The 19,745-nt window shown below is 40.4% G+C and overlaps 3 protein-coding genes and 1 long non-coding RNA gene across 4 annotated transcripts in view; 3 read left to right on the top strand and 1 right to left on the bottom strand.

Annotated features, from left to right (window-relative positions):
* LOC118337288 (serine/threonine-protein phosphatase PP1-beta catalytic subunit) overlaps positions 1-2,562 on the top strand; it is a 12,682-nt gene extending 10,120 nt beyond the window's left edge. Inside the window, exons 7-8 of the mRNA XM_035674239.1 lie at positions 384-518; positions 636-2,562. Of these exons, the coding sequence (XP_035530132.1) occupies positions 384-518; positions 636-740 (240 nt within the window). The 3' untranslated portion in view covers positions 741-2,562. The remainder of the gene's footprint in view (positions 1-383; positions 519-635) is intronic.
* Positions 2,563-2,847: 285 nt separating this feature from the next.
* Positions 2,848-3,570, bottom strand: LOC118337520. The gene is made up of 3 exons (XR_004797155.1): positions 3,506-3,570; positions 3,195-3,339; positions 2,848-3,062 (listed from the first exon to the last, which is right to left on the bottom strand). It is a non-coding gene; the product is annotated as an uncharacterized LOC118337520 (long non-coding RNA).
* Positions 3,571-4,717: 1,147 nt separating this feature from the next.
* On the top strand, positions 4,718-8,015 carry manea (mannosidase, endo-alpha). Its single transcript, XM_035674749.1, has 5 exons — positions 4,718-5,028; positions 5,492-6,080; positions 6,487-6,596; positions 6,721-6,797; positions 6,971-8,015. Exons 2-5 carry the CDS (start codon positions 5,588-5,590, stop codon positions 7,602-7,604), a joined length of 1,314 nt encoding a protein of 437 aa, XP_035530642.1. The 5' UTR covers positions 4,718-5,028; positions 5,492-5,587; the 3' UTR covers positions 7,605-8,015.
* A 2,117-nt stretch (positions 8,016-10,132) lies between these two features.
* On the top strand, positions 10,133-16,764 carry fut9a (fucosyltransferase 9a). The gene is made up of 3 exons (XM_035674769.1): positions 10,133-10,561; positions 12,447-12,693; positions 13,012-16,764. The coding sequence occupies exon 3, from the start codon at positions 13,020-13,022 to the stop codon at positions 14,100-14,102; it is 1,083 nt and encodes a 360-aa protein (XP_035530662.1). The 5' UTR covers positions 10,133-10,561; positions 12,447-12,693; positions 13,012-13,019; the 3' UTR covers positions 14,103-16,764.
* The last annotated feature ends 2,981 nt before the right edge of the window (positions 16,765-19,745 follow it).

The following is a 19,745-nucleotide window of genomic DNA, read 5'->3' as shown; positions in this document are numbered from 1 at the left end:
CCCCCCATGCATAATTTATTATTCATTTAGGACTCAGTTACTATATATCTCATCTGTTTTTTGCCGAAGTAAAATAGTACAAAACAGACAATTAGAAGCTAGTGTTTGCATTTGAGATCAGATATGGCCAAAAACAACCGACTTTGAATGCGCAACGTTTCTGTTAATTGATTAAGCGACTGGACGACTAGCACAAGAGTTGTTATCGTTAAATTGGCCACAGCTATTTCTGCTCTGCACTCGGCCTTGCATATTGATTCAGGTGTAGGTGGTTTTGTACGCTCCACCTTAATAGCAATGTTGGATTCTGAAACTAGCTGAAGATCTGTTTCTTGGTATTGATCGCTGTAGGCGGTGGAATAATGTCATGTGTCTTCTAACAGGTTGTGGAGGATGGATATGAGTTCTTTGCCAAACGCCAACTGGTCACACTTTTCTCTGCTCCAAACTACTGCGGGGAGTTTGACAATGCAGGCGGCATGATGAGTGTTGATGAATCCCTCATGTGTTCCTTCCAGGTAGTGTAAAAAACCAAAGGGACACACTTGCATTGATACTAATGGCCCTTTTGGAATTTGGCTTGAAATGCTCACACGTGCTTCTTCTTTCTCTGTGTTTGTGTCTCATTATTAAAGATCCTGAAGCCCTCAGAGAAGAAGGCCAAGTATCAGTATGGTGGTGTAAATTCTGGTCGGCCCGTCACCCCACCCCGCACCGCCCAAGCCCCCAAGAAGAGGTGAACGTACAGCCTTGGCTCTTCCCCTTCCTTCTCACCCTGTCCGTCCCTGGTCTGCCACCACGGCAACCCCTGTAACTCCCCTGTATAGCGAAGATACAGGGCTTATCTAATTGCCCAAATCTTACTTCTCTTTCTTCCCCACTCACCCACCTCCTCTCCAACTCCACTGACAGCTCTTTTCTTAATGTGTATGTGTACATAAATTTGCTGTGATCAATCTGTTGTTTTTTTTTTTCGTTTTTGTTTTTTTGCCTGTTTGTTGGTATTTTTGATATTATTAACAGATAATCTTTTTTGTGGTTTTACTTCCACTGCCATTTGAGGTTTTCTGAGGTTCTGTGTCGTGAAAGGAAATGCCTTCTCTGTGTAGAGAGGCAGAGCGACTGAGTTAGACGAATTCTTTTTCAGTTCAGTAACAAAAACACAGTAGAGATTGAACATTGTTTTGCCTTGACCTCTCATAAAGCAGAGAGAATCCTTCCAATGTATTTCAGTGAGTCTGAGGTTTCCATGCGATGCAAAAATCTCTAGACACAAATAACAATTGTCTTATTCCAGCGTAGTTGAAATACATTATAGCATGTGTGGTGAACTTGCGGTTGTTGTGCACATTTTATATATATGTAACTATTGAACAAGTGCACCTCCCCATGAGTAGCAAAGAATGTGAAGAGACTGGCGTGAATGAAATATAGAGGCTAAATCAGAAGCTGCTGGCAGTGGACACGCTTTACCCCGACACAACGCCCTCTGGGCATCGATTCCTCCGCTCCGTTGTGCCTCCCTGTGCCTCGACTCCACACCCACACAAAAACATGCCGCTTCTCACACAGAGCTGGTATTGACATTTTCCTGGGTCTATTTAATATTTGTTCTCATCAAGATCATTTACCCCGTATGATCCTCTTGATTTACAGTGATAAAATGCTAAGTGAAATAATATTGTGCCCATGGAAGGTTAAGTCCTTGCACAGGCATTTAACTAATATCAGTCACTTAAGTTCAGTATTTTACCTGCAGACATACTGGATATAGTGTGTTATTAAAAGTGCTTAAAAGTTCCTAGTATTTGTATGAAGAAGCACATAAGGATATAAAATATCTAACAGCACTGGCTGGTGTCAAACGTATCTAAGCAGAGTGTTAAAAAGACCAAATAATCAAAAGAAATAAAAAGCAAGCTTCACTAAATGCGCCACTATATTCGCATTGTTTAGTGCTGTGTTTATAGAGCATATAACGAACATAATAAAAATATTGCTCTTGGAAGCTGTTATGTAAAATGCCAGCAATCCTCCTTTCACATCACCCAATCTGTTCTGGTACAGAGTAAGAAAACTGGCGGAGTCAGGAGTGGGTGGCAGGAGCAGGCCGTTTTGCTATGTGATAGTGATGCCACCTGGTGTATAAATACAGTAATACAGTACAGAGTAGTACAAATCAGATGTTCTAATGGGCTTTTCATTACATTGCCTGTACAAAATGTTGTCATTTCCCCACGAGGAGGTACTTCAGTTCGACTGACCGGCGATTAGCCTGGTCGGCAGTTAACTTAAGTCTACTGCGAGTGAGATGCAGTTGACCCTTTTGTGGTAAACAGTTGCCTATTTTCTTTCTTCTTTTTTTTTTTTTTGCTCTTTGTGGTGTTATTCTTTCTGTTGTATTTCTATGTTCTCTCTGTTCACATTGTTTACTTTATATTCACTTAATTTATTTCCTAATAATAAGAAGAAAACAATGAGGTGTTACCAAAAGCTGTTTTGCAATTTGTACAAGTTTGTTTGAAAGTCTATAAATTCAATTAAAATGGATGGATACCAAAATGGTTGTCACCGCTGTTTTTAATGATGTCTGTGCATGAATGCAAATGTCTGTACTGTCAAGAAATGGTAGACATTGTAAATGTCTACCATTGTACCAATGTAAATTGTTGCTTTTCTCTCAACACTTCTTTGTCTCAAGGTCTGAAGGAGAACAGGACCACATATGAGTAAAATCAGTTTAGTCAATTTATACACAGTCAACAAATCATACTCAGGTGAAAGAAAGAGTCTTATTGGTGAAATTTATTGAAAAGCGGAGGAACTCTTCTTTTTCTCTCAGTGACAGTTTATGCGACCGGCCCCCGCAGACGCCTCTTAGCCCACTTCAGAGCTTTGTACATCGGCCCTGAATACAACCAGGAGGTCAGAAGCAGGAGAAAACATGGAGCTCCCATGTGGAGGTGTGACAAGATCCAAGCAAAGATTATCCACAGCACCACTTTTAGAAAGAGTAAAGTGTAGTAGAGGACGATGCTTCGTCTGCTGACTGGGGGGTTGTGCTGAGGAAAGATTTGAATGGATTCATTTTAGTATGTATTTATGATTCCTGCAATAAAACAAGTTTTGATATCTGTTCATTTTAGATACATGTGAGCCAGTAGCCTGTTATTTCCAACTTGTACATAACTTACCTCCACTGCATCAACCATCATCAAATCATCCCTGTCATCAGACCGCACGAAGTAGGGGGTCTGATAGAAGGGGGGAGTCCTCTTTTCCTCCTTTCTGTGCCCAGAAAACCTTTGTGGCTGTGGTTCCTCCATTGTCAGTGTGAGTCTGTCAAAGTAGATGATGTTGGGTTTTGAACACTTCAAACAACTAACTCTAGCCAGGTTATGACATATTATCAACTGGAAATTCCCAATGGTAAATTACATATCACTGAGCTTAACAAGAAAGCAAAATAAAATAAATGACAACAAATACAACCTGCTTCACTTACCGTGTTGCCTGGTAGGGGAGATTATTTTGTCAGTTTTTAATGTTAGCAACCACAGCAAAATAAACTTTAGAATGTTTTTTTTCAAAATAAAAGAGTGTTATTAAATAATGTTATAGGAACCGATATACAGTGGTGAAGTAACTAACGTTAAGTGCATTTACTCAAATACTGCACTTTTTTTGCACAGTTTTGAGTATTTTGTACATTTAATGCAACATTATACTTCTACTCCACTACATTTATTGGGCAACATTTGTTGCTAGTTACAGTACTTTGTAGATTAGTACAAATACAAAATATAAATCAACTAATACATTATAATATATTACAGATTAAACTACCCAACAGTATATGAACACTTTATACAACTTCAGATGCAATATTAAAGTAGTGCTTAAACAATAATATTATTATTTTTTTTCTGAAATGGGCCATTCTGCATAATGAGTACTTTTACCTTTGGTACTTAAAGTATATTTTGATGCTACTTTTATATTTTACTTATGATTTTTGTACTTGTAACAGTGTATTACTACTTTTACTTAAGTAAAATTCCTGAGTACTTCTTCCACCACTGTAATGGCGTTGATTTATTGGTTCTCCGCCGAGATGCACCACAGAACGCCACAGTAGGTCATTCCTGCCTGTGGCCATCAAACTCTACAACTCCTCCCTAAGAGTGTCAAAAGTCATTGGTCATTAAACTGCTGTTTGAAATGTTCTCTGGTTAATGTACAATAATTAGTTTAAGGCGCAATATTCAGGTCAATGGGCAAGATACTGCTTATTCCGTCATACTTTGTAACTTCTGTAATACTACAATCTTTAAAATCACTACTATTACTCTCCCATTTCTGTCACACACTGTGGCATACATTTACTTCTGTCTATATATTGTCAAATATTGTTTATATTGTATCATTATAAGGTACATACTAGGCTCTTATTATATTTCTATTTCTATTTTTATTTGTTTTGTTTTTTTTACTTTTATGTATATACTTATTTATACATTTCTATTGTGTGTGTATATATTGTGTATATTCTGATTCTGATTCTAAATATATATAATAAAGTATTTTGTTTGGGTAATACACCTTCCCAAACGGATGGGGGCGACATCTATCACTCTGATTCAGTTAATATGATTCTTTGACTTTCATTGGCTGGACGGGACCGGAAAGAGTGCGTAACACCGGCTTCCTATACAACATGGATGAGTCGCAGTCAGTGTGCGTCGGTGACCGCAGATGGTTTAGAGATCTGCGCCGTTTTCCAGGAGAGGATACTGAACCAGAAGTGCGGGTTGTGTCCTGTGTTGTGCATCTCATGCAAGGGGGGAATAATTTATGAAGGGTCGTGCGGAGCTGTCAGACTGGCTATGTTTAATACTAGACGTTGTATTTCAAAAGAGCCAGCTTTAAAACGGAAACGTGAAGAGTTTGACTGTCGTCGGATACAATTGCTACATGACCCCTGTTATGGTTGGCAGCTGCTGAGAAGTCTAAAGTTCATCAGTGCAGGTAGAGTTGAACTATGGCAGCAGCTAAGCTATGCTATGGGTGCTATAGCATCGTTAAACTGGTTGTAACTGGATATCTGACAGGACTTCCGCATTGTGTTTTCAAGTTCATTTCAAATTACTTGCCTCTTTTTTCTGTTTTTTTTTTGCAGCCTTTAAAATGTGTAAATGTGCTGTTTTTCGTAGCCTAACATTGTAGTAACTAGAGCTGCAACAAGTTATCAATTAGTCATTTGACAAATAAAAAATTAAATGCAAAAATGTGCCTGTTAAATTTGAGTATTTGCAGCTTTTCCTTGTTCACCCCCAAACTAAACATCCTTTAGCTTCGGCTGGTAGGTCACACTATGAAATAGAAGACATCACTTTTCAGATGTGCATTTGTCCCACCTTTTTATAGACCAACTCATTTGTTGACTAATATATCTGTAACCTGTATCCCCTTTGTTTCCTTGAACCTCCAGGCTGAACAAAACCTCGTCGACCAAGCTTCAATGGCATCTGGTCAAACAGCTTTCCCTCCCTGCTGTCTGTGGATAGCCCCGAGAACTGACTGAAGAATGGCAAGGTTTAGGCGCAAATCTTGCATCACATTCATCGTTGTTGTATTGCTTGTTCTCATAGTAACCGTGGTCTTAAAGGGCCTTACATCAGAGGACTCTCTGTTCAGAAGCCCTGTTGGTCTGGAGCTGCTTCCAGTCATAAAGGATGAGGTCCAGGTAGTAAACAACAATAAACTTGATCAGACAAAAATGAATGACAGAGATGCCGAACTGGAAGCTACACTGAGGAAGTTCCCTCCTCCCAACTACTATCTGCATGCCTTCTACTATGCGTGGTATGGGAACCCCAAGTTTGACGGCAAATACATCCACTGGGACCATCCTCAGCTGCCACACTGGGACTTTAAGGTAGCTCAGGGGTATCCACAAGGGAGACACAGCCCACCTGATGACATCGGGTCCAACTTCTACCCCTCTTTAGGGCCGTATAGTTCCAAGGATCCCTCCATTATAGAGGCCCATATGCAGCAGCTGCGTATAGCAGCCATTGGTAAGAAATAAACCTAAATTTAACTGTGATAGTATGATATATATCTGCACTAATGAAAATGTAATATTATATTCCATTTCTGCCAATAGAGCCTAAATGGACCCTAAAGTTTTTTGTTATTGGTGTTGTTTTTGTACATCACAGTCTATAGTAGTCTCGTATTTAAATACATTTGCCTTTTATCTATGTAACTGATTCATATTTTGTTAACAAAACTGAAAAATTAAACTGATATATAAGAACAATTATTGTTAATTTCTACCCATACTATATTACTCCTGTGGCACATTTATTATCACTGAAATACATTTACACTATCTTAATAATTTATTATATTTATTAACACGTATCTGAGTGTTTTTTATTCAGGCTCAGGGTGAATGTTTGTATCTTTGTTTATTCTCAGGTGTCATTGCTGTTTCCTGGTATCCTCCAAATATGAAGGACGATAATGGTGATATGATGGATGACTTAGTGCCTTTGCTGCTTGAAGTGGCCCATAAATACCATATTAAGGTCTGTATGAAGAGATGAGTATAGTAGCCGTTTGTCTTGTATTTAGCAATAGACTAAATGATTAATATACAGAGTGTTTTCGCATTGGCATTTAAAGTGTTTATCTTCATTTATGTGTTTACAGGTAGCGTTTCACATTGAACCATACAAAGGTAGAGATGAAGTCAACATGTTCACTAATGTCAAATACATAATTGAGAAGTGAGTACTGCTGAGTTTCCGCTGTGTTGTCAGTCTAACAACAGTGCCATGGCCTTAAACTCCCTCTGTTATGATTCATGGCGTCAATCAATAATTATCAGTCTTTCTATTCCTGTGACATTTTCCTTTCTTTGGTTGTTTATCTTGTGTCGTTTACCACCTCCTCTTCTCAGATACGGAGAGCACCCTGCTTTCTTCAAGTACCGGACAAACACTGGCAAGCTTCTACCACTCCTCTATGTGTATGACTCATATCTGATGAACTCTGAGCAGTGGGCCAAACTGCTGAAGCACACTGAGAGTAACAGCATCAGGGATACCCCGTATGACGCCATCTTCATCGCCCTGCTGGTTGAGGAGAAACACAAGAGGGAAATCCTGACTGCTGGTTTTGATGGTGTTTATACCTACTTTGCCACTAATGGGTTTTCCTATGGGTCCACTCAGCGGAACTGGGATTCTATTAAAGCTTTCTGCGAAGATAACAACCTGATATTCATCCCAAGTGTCGGCCCCGGGTATATTGACACAAGCATTCGACCCTGGAACTTCCAAAACACTCGAAACCGCATCAACGGCAAATACTATGAAACCTCACTGAGTGCTGCATTACAGGCCAGGCCTGATTTTATCTCTATAACGTCTTTTAATGAATGGCACGAGGGGACTCAGATCGAAATGGCAATTCCCAAAACGAGCCAGACTGTGTATCTCGACTACCTGCCAAATAAACCTGCAATCTACCTAGAAATAACTCGCAAATGGGCTGCGATATTTGGTGGCGAAAGACGGAAATGGCAGGAATGAGCTGTAGCAGAGGTCTGTTTGTGGTTGTGTGATTTAATTACATGAAAGCTAAATGGAGTTCTAGTTGCAGAATGGACATGAAGAATAACTGTATGAGAACAGCTAAAGGATTTGCCACAGACAGTGAACTACATTATATTGATTTTGGCTGCAGTGATGTATGGGATTTTTTACATTTCAATTATTGATAATTTAACTGATGTCTCATTACTTCTTGTTTACACAAACCCTAGTACATTTTTGAATTCTGAACACAGTCCGCATGTTTCATCACCATCTACAGCTGAGTCTACAACTGTTCATTGGCATGATTTCCCATCCTGTAATCTGTGAATACATTATACCTCAATAGAAATGTGCACCCTGGAAAGGAAGGAAACACACAAATAAACAAAGCAGTCTGCTGGTAAAGCTGTCGCCTCACTCTGCTTCCAACTCTGCCTCAGCCCAAAAACAATGCCACATAAAGTATGACATAGATTTTGATATTTGAAAGGCATGTCAAGCTGCAATCTGAGATGAATCGTAGCAAAGACATCAGTAGAGCGATCACAGGACAGCAGTTCAAACAGGCGAAGAGCACAGAGAGAGTGGAGGGCAAAAACAAGATTATTTTTATCTGTGGAATAGTTTGCCTTCTTATTAATGGCCTCTCACCATGGTGCATGCCTGGCACATGTCAGAGTGGCGTGTGTCTGTCTGAATGTGTCACTTTTGATTTTACCTCTGATTTTATTTTGTAACATCCCTGCTGTAAAATTTGCATTCCAGGAGGACAGGTTTAAGTCATTATTATGAAATATAAGCTCATTTAAAGGGGCACTTCAGCGATTTTACGCTTTAAGATCAGCTTCCTTGTGATGATGATAAAGTTGCATAAAAAGGTTCTGATGCAGGTAATAAAATATCAGAACCATTACAAACTGAATGAGAGCAATGCTACAGTTTGTAGACTGTGACAATGTACCAAACGGGGTGATAAAACAGAGAATAATAACTTTACCATTTCCAAAGGCAGAGCATCTGTTTCTATTCAAAAACACTGGCTCGGTCGTAGTTGAACAAAGGTGAACTGTGACCTCTGAGCCCACTGGAGATCACACCCAAATAGGAAAGGCATGCTTGAATTTGTCCTTCATTCATCAATAGATGTGAATGGGAGATGTCAAAATATTTGTTGGATGTTAGTGTAATGTGACGGTACCTTAAGCCTGCAATAACAGATCAGTGGAAACAAGTTGTGCACACGACACTGACATATCTTTATGTTGATATGGTGAACTTGTAACGGTAATTTAATTGCACATCCAGCAGTTACAGAGCAACGTTGTCATTAAATTAGAATCGTGTTTCTAGCCACCTGGCGAATGTAAGTCCAAAAACCACTCTCTTTTAGCTCTGTTTTTGGTTTCTTCGGGCTCTCAAGGGAAATATCTGGCTCTTCAGCTTCTGAATTCTCCATTATGCTCACCAGCTAGTGGCTGATTGTGTCTATCTGCTGTTCAGTGCCGTTTTAGAGCTTTTTTTGATGAAAACAGCTGCCTGCTGCGGTGGAAAACCCTATGAGAGCAGTGAAAGCGAACCAAAAAGGTAAAGTTGCAGCCCGGACAGATAAACAATGAGCTGAAACCCACTAAGCTCCATAAAGCCGAGGGGAGCTGCATATTCAAGTGATAATTCATAGTTCATCAGTACGAGTGACCCCTTTCAAATTGTTTTTATATTGTCATTTGGTACATACAAACATTCAGATTATAGCTGCTTTAAGCCTGCCTTAAATGGAGTTGGCATTTGATGGCAAGATGTGGGCATTGGCGGGTCAGAGAAGGGTTCTATTAAGTTGCATTATGGAAATTGGAGGATTTGGTGTTTTTTGGAGCTTGACACATAGAAGGGACTAAATGTCATAATACCTCTGCCTCCATAACTTTAATTTTATGTACTTTAAATAAGATATGTCTCCTATAAGTCCCTCAACTTTATGGAAGTGCAGTAATAAATCTAGAGTGCCTCCTTAAATTATTAATTAAAGAGCTAACAGACATAACTGGTGATGTTAGAGGTTTAATAGCCACATTTGGAAGCTCAAGAACCTCTTTTGTTATTTTTAGAATAATTAACCTGGTGCACCAATCTGTTGTCCACAGTGATGTAAATTACACGAAAATGTTGTGGGGAAATTATCATGGACTACTTAGCTGATGTTTAGAGGTTGTGGCGCATTATGATCACTGACCGGCGGTCACAGTTCAGCTGTGAGGCTCGCCGCTACATCACTTAAAGGCGGCCATGGAGCACATAAACCTCCCATTATTCTGTCATTTGGATAAACAGTCGACACCCGCCAAGCGAGGGGAAACCTTTGCATCCGTGCTTCCTCGCAGCAGAACATGATTCACCTGTTTATTCAAATGAGAACCCTTACGCAGATAATTAAAGTGTAATATGCACTAACGCTGAATGTCAGCATCCTACACACACACACACACACACACTGGAGCTCCGCCACAGCCCGCAGCTGCATTGACGGTAAACAGTGCAAGGTAGCGCATGGGCAGCCAGCAGGGAATTATTCCACATCGCATCACATCCCTGAGCATACATGGCGTCCTCACACACCGAGCCATGAATTTAGTGTGCATGCTGACGGGGTAGCCGCCAATCTTTTTGTTTTTTTTTTTTTACATTTTTGTTGCAGCCATCATTCGTTGCGTCGGTGTGCAGCAGCGGGGAAGATTCAGCGCACATTGCTACAGTAGGTACCATCAGTTTCTGGATCAAGACGATGGATGTGGGCTCATCCGGATCTATTCCTGCAAATACGGGGGACGGGCGCGATTTTTTATTCCAAACGCATCCACATCTTCCGTATGTTGCAAGGTGTTTTTGAAAAAAGGGTACGGACTTCTGGAGGAAATGAGAAGAAAGGTCTATTTTGACTCACGCCTGTCGAGATGGTGAGTGAAATGCATGGCTATTTTTTCCCTGCACCCCACGGCTGAGCAGCGGTACCTGGTTTTTTGACGGCAAATCCTCGCCAGCTAATTAGAAATGATATCCACAGAAAACACATCACACATTCACTGACCTGGGCTTTCCCATTTCCTTTATTTTTACATAACATGTGTACATTTTTAATGCTCTGAGTATATACACAACAGTATATAGGCGACTTTAGCGACACATAAAGGGTTTTTTCTCTAGAGAATGCGAATTGTATTTCAAATCTTACATTGCACACATAGCACATTTTTTTCCAGCATTATCCTCCACGCTATTATTTATATTCTGCGCGTTTTGGTGCGCAAAAAGGGGGGTGTTGTGTTAGGCAACACATACAATATTTCAGTGAATCTTTAATATTCAACTTTAATGCAGTGTCACGCCAAAAGACAACCATTTTAAACAGTGTCTCGGCTATAGCATCACGTTTTAAAATGACCTTCAGTGCTCGGTGGCTGGAAATTGATTCTCACCTGGGATGGAGTGTCCTTTTACAATCAGTGCTGTGGCCTTGCTGACACAATGCACATAAATCAAAGACAAAGTAGGAAAAAAATGTAATTTTGCAGGACATGAGCCCTATAGCCTACCTGTTACTAAAAACACCCACATAAGGGATTTTGTTGCATCTCTGTAAAGTGATGCTACCTAAATCTTTGGTTGCGTTTTTTTCTGCCTCTCTCCAGTCATTTCAAACGTAGCTCCGCTGCAGACTACTCACCCATGCGGTGCTCTTTCTGTGTCCCAAATACATCACAATGCATCTGACATAACCTCAGTTATGTTATTTGAAATCTGAATGAATGTTTGAGCTGCACGTCTCACTCATTTGTTGATGGAGAGATGGAAAGGACAGGGGGACATAGTATAAACTGTGTGAGCCATATTACCCTCTCATGTTCAATACTCTGACCTCAGCACCATCACCATGGAGACACTATAACTTTACTGCATACTACATATTTAATAAGCCTTTCATTATATTAGAAGATCATTTTGATCTTCACTACTGTACTCTCCAGCCTGTCTGAATCTTTACTAATTTTACATATTTGACATCAAAAGGGTATACATGGGCTGCATCCTCTGTAAAGCAAAGAGCTTATTGCTGCTTCTGACGGAAAAACATGTTTCAGCAGTGTAAGAGGATTTGCCTACATGAAAATGTATTGATACCGCAAGCCTTTAAAAGGAGTTGCACTCATCCGTCCCTGCTTCATGTGGTCTTCATTTGCAGATTTGTATTACCTCAAGTCACAGATGGGAGAGATGAAGGGGTGCTATCATATATAAGGTCAATATCATTCCCCATATGTCATATTGGACAGACAATGTGAGGAAAACCTGTGTTGGAGCTGGTCTTAATTATTTAAATCTGCTACAGTGATGTGTGGAATAAAAAACAGTCACCTCCCAAGGTCTGTTTCTGCACTTGGTGTCTCAATCTGCTTGTATGGCCTCTTTATGCAACATGCAGGTGTGCTGAGCCCTGGAGTCAGGGGGGCTTTCTATTCTCCTCAGCCTTAAGATGGCAGCATTCTCTAACAATACATAGTATATGCCAAAAAACTAATAACAACTGGAAGCTTACATCCATGATTAACTGGCATATTTGAAATAACATTCACGATTAACCAGCAATTTTGCAATTATATTCGTGTTTTCATTTAATTTTCCAGGTAATTTAAACGTTTTTTTTGTGGAGATCAAGCTGCATGTTGATTGCTTACAACCATGATGATAATAGTGCATGATTTTTCTGTGGTGATGTTCAGCTTCTTTCCAACCTTCCTAGTCCTAATTGATTCTCTCTGATTCTCTCTTTCTGCTCACGTAAAGGAGGCATCATTAAGAAGACCTGTACGTTCAAGATCAAACACACCTCATTAGATCATTACGGATCATTGTTATTCTGCGTAAGGGCAAAAGAGGCATTTCTTAGCCGTGACCTGCAAACGTTTTTGTCTATGAGCACTGAATCACAAAGAAGATTGATCCCACCGTCGACCCAATGTAGGAACTGCTCCCTCCGATTCCCGCAACCTCTATTCTTGCTTGGATTTCAGCATTCAGTCAAATCCACCAGGTTTGTATTATAATTTTCATGAAGAGGCAACACATTTTTCTTGAAGTATTGATCCAAAGTAGTGGGTGCCTTATACACGACAGGGTGTATACTCATAGATTATTGCAAGAATGGGAACACTGTGTTCACATGCAGATGCTCACAAGCCAACATTATTTAATTGAGGCACGAATGATTTGAGTGAATGATCCAAAATACATTATAAACACATGGTGGTAATGTGCAACACCTTTACATGATTAGGTGATTAGTCTGGATGTTGTACCCTGTTGATCGAGACTTTATTCTGGCTTCTCTTCTTTGTTGTGCCCTTTTCAGGACAGAGTATGCCATCTGCACCTTTTCACAGAATCCTACGACCCCTTCTACTCGGAACTTTTATACTGGGATGCTTTGTGACTCTGTTTTTGATGTATTTTAAACCATCCACCAGCTGGTTATCGGGTCCTGTAGAGTCAACAGTATCCACAGACCGGGTCAAGAACCTCTTCTCTACCAAGAGCGATAAAAACGTGACCACCGTGCTGATCTGGCTCTGGCCTTTCGGACAAACCTATGACCTGAGCGTGTGCAGCTCTCTCTTCAACATTGAGGGCTGTTTCATCACAGCGGACAGGAACCTCTTCAACAAGTCAGATGGGGTCGTCATCCATCACCGAGACATCTGCACTGACCTGTCCAACCTGCCGCCAGTCCAGCGACCATCCTTCCAGAAGTGGATATGGATGAACTTGGAGTCACCGTCACACTCTTCCCAGCTGCCTGGGATCGAGAACATGTTCAATCTGACTCTCAATTACCGTCAGGATGCTGACATTGAAGTGCCTTATGGGTCCATTGTAGCAGCGGAGGGCGATGAAGACTTTGTCCCACCCAGCAAAAACAAGCTGATCTGCTGGATTGTGAGCAACTGGAACCAGGACCACGTGCGGGTGAAATACTACAATGAGCTGTACAAACACATTGAGGTTCACGCGTATGGACAAGCCTTCGGGGAGTACATCTCTGACCAAGACTACTTCCCCACCATCGCCAGCTGTAAGTTCTACCTGGCTTTTGAGAACTCCATCCACAAGGACTACATTACTGAAAAACTGTACAACCCACTCTCTGTGGGGACAGTGCCAGTGGTTCTTGGCCCGCCCAGGCAGAACTACGAGAACTTTATCCAGGGAGACGCCTTCATCCACGTGGACGACTTCACCTCGCCCAAGGAGCTGGCTGATTACCTGCTGCTCCTGGACAAGAACGAGGAAATGTACCTCAGGTACTTTGAGTGGCGGCGGCACTTTAAAGTAAAGAAGGCCTATTTCTGGGCAGAGCACACATGCCTGGCTTGTGATTACCTGCGTAGGCACAAGGAGTACAAGGCATTCAATAACCTTGACAAGTGGTACTGGGGCGGATAGTGTTGTGAAGGGCTATGCAGTGCTTGTTTTGTCGTTGAAGGCAGTGCTTTAAGATTTTTTGTCCTTCGGTTAACATGAAGGTTCATTACTGTTCTGTCCCGGGCTCCCGAATGATGTTTTTCTATTGGTTCAGTGGCACAGTGAGAGATCCATCTTGTTTTTTTATTTGCAAGCCAGTTTTGCTCAGCCTTACTTTGCCTTTTGTGTTATTCATTTATTATTTATTTTTTATGAATTACAAATGCACTTCATTTTTTACTGTTATTTCCACTCATGTTTTGCTTAACATGCCCACATTTGCTGCTATTTTTTTTGTTTTTATTTTCTATTAGTATGAATGCGTGATTGTGTGGATGTTCCTGTACAACAAATAACATTCATGATAAAAGGTTGTTGTTTTTTTCTTTAAATATTATCTTTTCAGGAAGTGGCACACAGCGGACATCGGAATAGTGTTGGCTGCAGAAGAAGACTGACACAAAAAGTACAAATATTTATGTAATATTTATTCAAGTGAGGCATTATATGATAAAAAAAAAAACAATCTCATCTGTGCTAGTGATGCAGTCACCTATGCAGTGTTTACTGAACTCAAATGTGAAAGTAGTTCAATTGTGTCATGTACATATTGTGTATTTTTGGAATTATGTAGCTGTCATTTTTTCCGTTTTTTGTAATTTTGCATCTGCACTGCAAACCCAACTGTTACCTATCTTTACATATGTACAGTAAGACAGACGGTCATCGTATTATGTGGCTGTAGATGGCATACGGTGATCATTACCCCGGTGGTCTCCGACAGCAGATGTGACTCTGTGCTATGCGAGAGGGAGGTTACTATTTTAATCATGTTGTGAATTGTTCATTGTCACATGTGAGTGTGACACAGTGCAGTTGGAATCCTGTGTGAGTGAGGATAGTACAGTACGGAGCCTTGTACTGCAATATGGAACTCCTGCCCTTCTCATTATGAAGCAGTCTGATTTGACCAACAAAAGTCTGAAATTTTTAACTGAATACAGTGACAGGAAATAGTACACAGAGTCTATTGTATTGTGTCATTCCACAATGTGACCTAAAATTTTTTTTAAAATTTACAGTTGAAGTGGGTGTGAATTGGGATCAGATCAAGTGAGAAAACGCCCATATGTTTGGGACCTGTAAAGAACAATGTGAAAGATATAAAATGTTAGCGATTATTATCTGTCTTTGAATCATCACACCTGGGAGTTAGAGGTTGCATGTGAACAATATTTTTCAGATTTTCTTTTTGTTTACACCTGTTTACAGTTAACCACTCAAGATCACACTAAGACAGCTCAGCATCTGTACATATCACATCACTTTTAAATGTCAAAACAGCTAATCCATGAACAATGCATCTCAACAGCACTCAGCAGCTATTGACATGATGGTTAAGTTTCTACAGAAAGTACTGTGCAAAACCATGTCAACATTTTATGCAAGATGAGCCGCCGTCTTCTTGGTCAAAGTACTCAAACATGTTTCAGGTTCAGGTTTCATTTTGATATTTCTTCACTGTCAAAGGGACCATTGATGTAAATTATAATGAATTCAGTTATTTTTCTTATGGAATCTGGTTGCAAATGCCATAGTGAAACCTGTATATAAACCTTGTAGTGAACTGAATCATCATCAGGATCAAACCAGCCCACTAACACAGATCATTCCTGTATGTGCACCAGACTGAGGGAACTCCAATGGTGTTTGCATTCATGGAGAAAAGAAACAATGTGTTGTATATATTTTTAATGTTCAAATCTCTTTATAACATGCAAGTGTCGTCAGGCAGTGAATGTGATTTCGCTGCACTTTGTAAGTAATGTTGGTGCTTCAAAAGGCTGTGAATCAAGGCGAAAGGAGAGAGACACTTGAAAAGGTTAACGTCAGACAATGGTTTTAGTGTTGTGAGGAGGATGTTTTCATCAAGGGAGGCAATTTTACACTGAATATTTTTTTGATTAGGCAGTAATTCTGTTGGCTTGACCTAAATGGAAAAAGCCTGTCCAAAATGCAGCAGAGAAATAGCACTTTTATTCATGTGGAGTTGTGTGACTCACTGTGCTGGTGCCTGTCTTAGATGGAGCTATTGTGAGTCCAGTAACTGTCATCCAAGACTTCGGTTGTCACACAGATTAACTATGAAACTGCCACTCATGGTTTCATATTGTACAGTCCAATCTCATGTATGAAAACAAAGGTTTCTTGTCCAATGTGGTTGGTGACTTTAAGGATCAAAAGATATGTTTAGTTTTTTTAGCGTTGTCTGTCTTTTTCATACTCTCTTCCTTTCTCTCTTTTTGCACAAAAACAACATGAGGAGCCGTGGCTTCCCTGTCCCCTGTCTGAGTCTGTGAGTGTGTCACAGCACCAGAAAGTGAATCAGGATGTCTCTGGATACTGTCTGACCTGGCACTGATTTTGCTGGAGTCCTCAAAAACTCTGCATACAGAGTGGGATGAAATCTTTGTGTGTGGTTGAACGTGAAGATTTCTCCAGAAATGCTTATTTTCTGCCAGTTCACTGAAATTATCAGTGAGTCAATCAGTATGTAAGTTTTTTGCCAAATCACTGTATTTTGCCAAATGTTGTGTTTTACTGTAGATGTCTGATAGTGTCAAAGAAAATAAAGATATGGCCAACTGAGCAAACATGAGTGGAGCATAGAGCACTTTTCTTAACTAGCTGATGATGTATTTGATGGTAACCCTTTGAAAAAAGCTTGAAACCAAAAAACTTCTTCGTGAGATTCTGTTGTTGGAATATTAAAGGAATAGTTTAACATTTTGGGAAATACACTTAGCTTTCTTGCATATCCAGATTCAGAGGCTGCTTAGCTTAGCTTTGCTTTAAGACTGCAAGTAAGTGGAAACAGCTAGCCTATATCTCGTTCGTTCACTGTACAAAAATAAATTTAGACATTCATGATTTTACAGGGGGTTAAACAAATGAGAAATAATGTGATAAATATATAATGTAAGAGGATCTATTGGCAGAAATGGAATATAATATTCAGAGGTATGTTTTCATTTGTGTATAATCACCTGAAAATAAGAATCGTGTTTTTGTTGCCTTAGATATGAGCTGTTTTTATCTGTAGAGGGAGGGGGTCCTCCTCTATGGAGTCCGCCATGTTAAACTTCCGTGTTTGTACAGTAGCCCAGAATGGACAATCCAAGTAGGGCCCTTCATGTTTTTTGTGAGTTCTGCAGCAACCACAGTTTCTCCAGGAAGGCAACGCTAGATTGAATGATTGACTGAATCCTACACACTGGTCCTTTAAATTTCAGTACGTCCATCATTTTACAAGGATCTTGTATATATGTGAAAGTTTGCATTCTTAAGGTTAGTTGTAACAAATTTAACATAATGACACCTAATATAGGGCTGTTACATCTATATCAAATGTAATTTCCACAAATGTTGCCCACACTGTTCTCCAGTGCCATGTAATGCAGGCGGAGGTATAAATAGCTATCCAAAAGCCTTGATAAGTGATTGATGAGAGTGAGGAGAGCGTGTTGTGGTGGTTACGCCTCGATCCTCCGGCTGTTGTTAGTTACCCCATATCCTCGCTAGTGCTCTGGTATTTACAGTCGCCTCCTCCACCGCACAGAGATGACACGTCTTTGTCAACTGCTTCAGCGCAACGTTTCAGGTCAAAGTATGTGATAAATATGTGTGTTGCCAGGATCAGTGGTGCAAATAATCCATCGATGTCAATTGGGGATTAATGTGAAAGTTCAGGTGGCGGGGGAATGTCCCTCTAGTTTTCAGAACTCAAGACAGTGTCCCACTGGAGGACATTGTCCTCAGCAGTAGATCTCACATTTGCTTGGTTAAATACAGTACAGAACCTTACTCTATAGATTGCATCGATACACCCACAAAACCTATAACAAGCACAGCTCTTGTGCTAATTATATATATTTATATTTCTTAATTTGTTATAAACATATTTACAACCATGAGACTTTATGGTTGATGGCTGGGCTTTTTTCGATCCATCCAATAATCTGGAGCATTTACAACACTCCTAAGTTTGTTTATTTGTCCTGCACTATTTGTATGATAGGAAGCGTTCCAGCACAAGGCACTGATGATGATATTATTACTGGAGAATAAAGGAAGTCTTCCATTGGGGCTCTGCAGCTGTTTGACTAAAGATTGAGACTTTCCCTGTAGCAGGTATGTTAGAATTTCTGTTTTTTGTTTTTAAAGGTTATCTCTGTTTTTCAGACTGTGAATAATTTAACAAAATTCTAGGACTAAATGTATTATTTAAGGGATATATTGAAATATGTTTTGTGCTCTAACTTGCTGCTGCTGACACCCAAAGGTAATCAGCAGCTTCATCTATGCAGTCCTAATACCTCAAACTCAAACTGTGGGCTGGGAGGAGGCGAGGGATCGAAGAGGAGAAGATTTTAATGGTTTGTGCATTCCTAGGAGTTGGCAACTTTCTCTCCTCTTTAGCAGCGAATATCATATGTCTGGCTCTGTGACATGTCTTGTCACCCACTCATACCATGACTCATTTTGGTGAGAATGGGGGAGGGGAGGGGGCAGAGTCCGTGGAGGCATTACCCGGGTGCTCACAGGGCCTCCCTGAAGGGGTGTAAGGTTTTGTGAGATAGTAGACTTAGTAGATTGTATCTCCTCTCCCCCCTGCAACCCCCTATGTGGCTATCCTGTTCAGTCCAAAACGCTGTGTTGAAAGCTAGCTCTCCACGTCACAGGAGAGTGCAAAGGCCCGCTCAAAGGGCCAGGTTTGTGTGAGTCCTCTCATTAAATACTAGACTCGCCCCTCATCTCAGCCTAATGGATCCCACTTATGCTGTCATCACCATGCCAACCAGCTGTCAACTCTGGTGCGGCGAGGCTTTTGTGCTTCAGAGAGATGCAACTGTGTCGTGTTGATCTGTCTCAGTCTACAACAAGTCACCACCTCAAAGGAGCCACCAAAGTAAATGCTTCTCTTCTTCTCTAAGATCATTTGATTAAGAGGCGGAAAAAACTGCCACTGACACCTTATTGTAAAGACTGAATACATTAAGATAAGAGGACACCCGAGTCCAGGTCAAATAAAGGCCTATTTATTGGGACTAGACAGGCCGCATACGAAATCTGTTGGCAGCTGCTCACTAGTTGACTTCAGAGGATTAAGCAGGCAAAAAGGAATACGCAAGATCAGCAAGCTTTTTGCTCTACAGAGTTGGCACTGTCTGGTGTAGAAGTTAATAATCCATGAGACAAAGACCAGCACCTGTTATCTTATCAGATAAAAATCTGAGCGGTTATAATAAAATTACAGACAGGCATGCATGAGTGCAGATTAATGCAGGAAATATAAACACAATATACAATAATCTCTGCTCCAATATCCAGTGAATAACACTGCCTGTTGACATGCAATTTATTTCAGACTATGTTAATACACTTGAATAGATGAGAGTTTGCTGGTGAATATAGGTCACCTCCACCCTGGCTTTATGTCGCATGATGACAGACATACTGTGAAGCAGCCACCAATGCAACAAAGACTAGAAGCTTTTGATAGGCAATGACTATATTTGCCCTACAGTTGGTTCTGGGTTTATTTAGGGTCTGCATGGCTTTGTG

This window comes from Morone saxatilis, unplaced genomic scaffold, assembly GCF_004916995.1.
Source record: "Morone saxatilis isolate NCDOM2014 unplaced genomic scaffold, NCSU_SB_2.0 Contig3, whole genome shotgun sequence".
In the NCBI taxonomy this organism is placed as follows: domain Eukaryota; kingdom Metazoa; phylum Chordata; class Actinopteri; family Moronidae; genus Morone; species Morone saxatilis.
Note: the sequence above shows the minus strand (reverse complement) of the source record. Positions and strands in the feature narration are given on the sequence as shown.

Coding starts and splice junctions, on each gene's coding strand:
- manea (XM_035674749.1), top strand. CDS start 5,588: ATGGCAAGGTTTAGGCGCAAATCTTGCATCACATTCATCGTTGTTGTA. Junction 6,081..6,486: donor GCTGCGTATAGCAGCCATTG/GTAAGAAATAAA, acceptor GTTTATTCTCAG/GTGTCATTGCTGTTTCCTGG. Junction 6,798..6,970: donor GTCAAATACATAATTGAGAA/GTGAGTACTGCT, acceptor TCCTCTTCTCAG/ATACGGAGAGCACCCTGCTT.
- fut9a (XM_035674769.1), top strand. CDS start 13,020: ATGCCATCTGCACCTTTTCACAGAATCCTACGACCCCTTCTACTCGGA.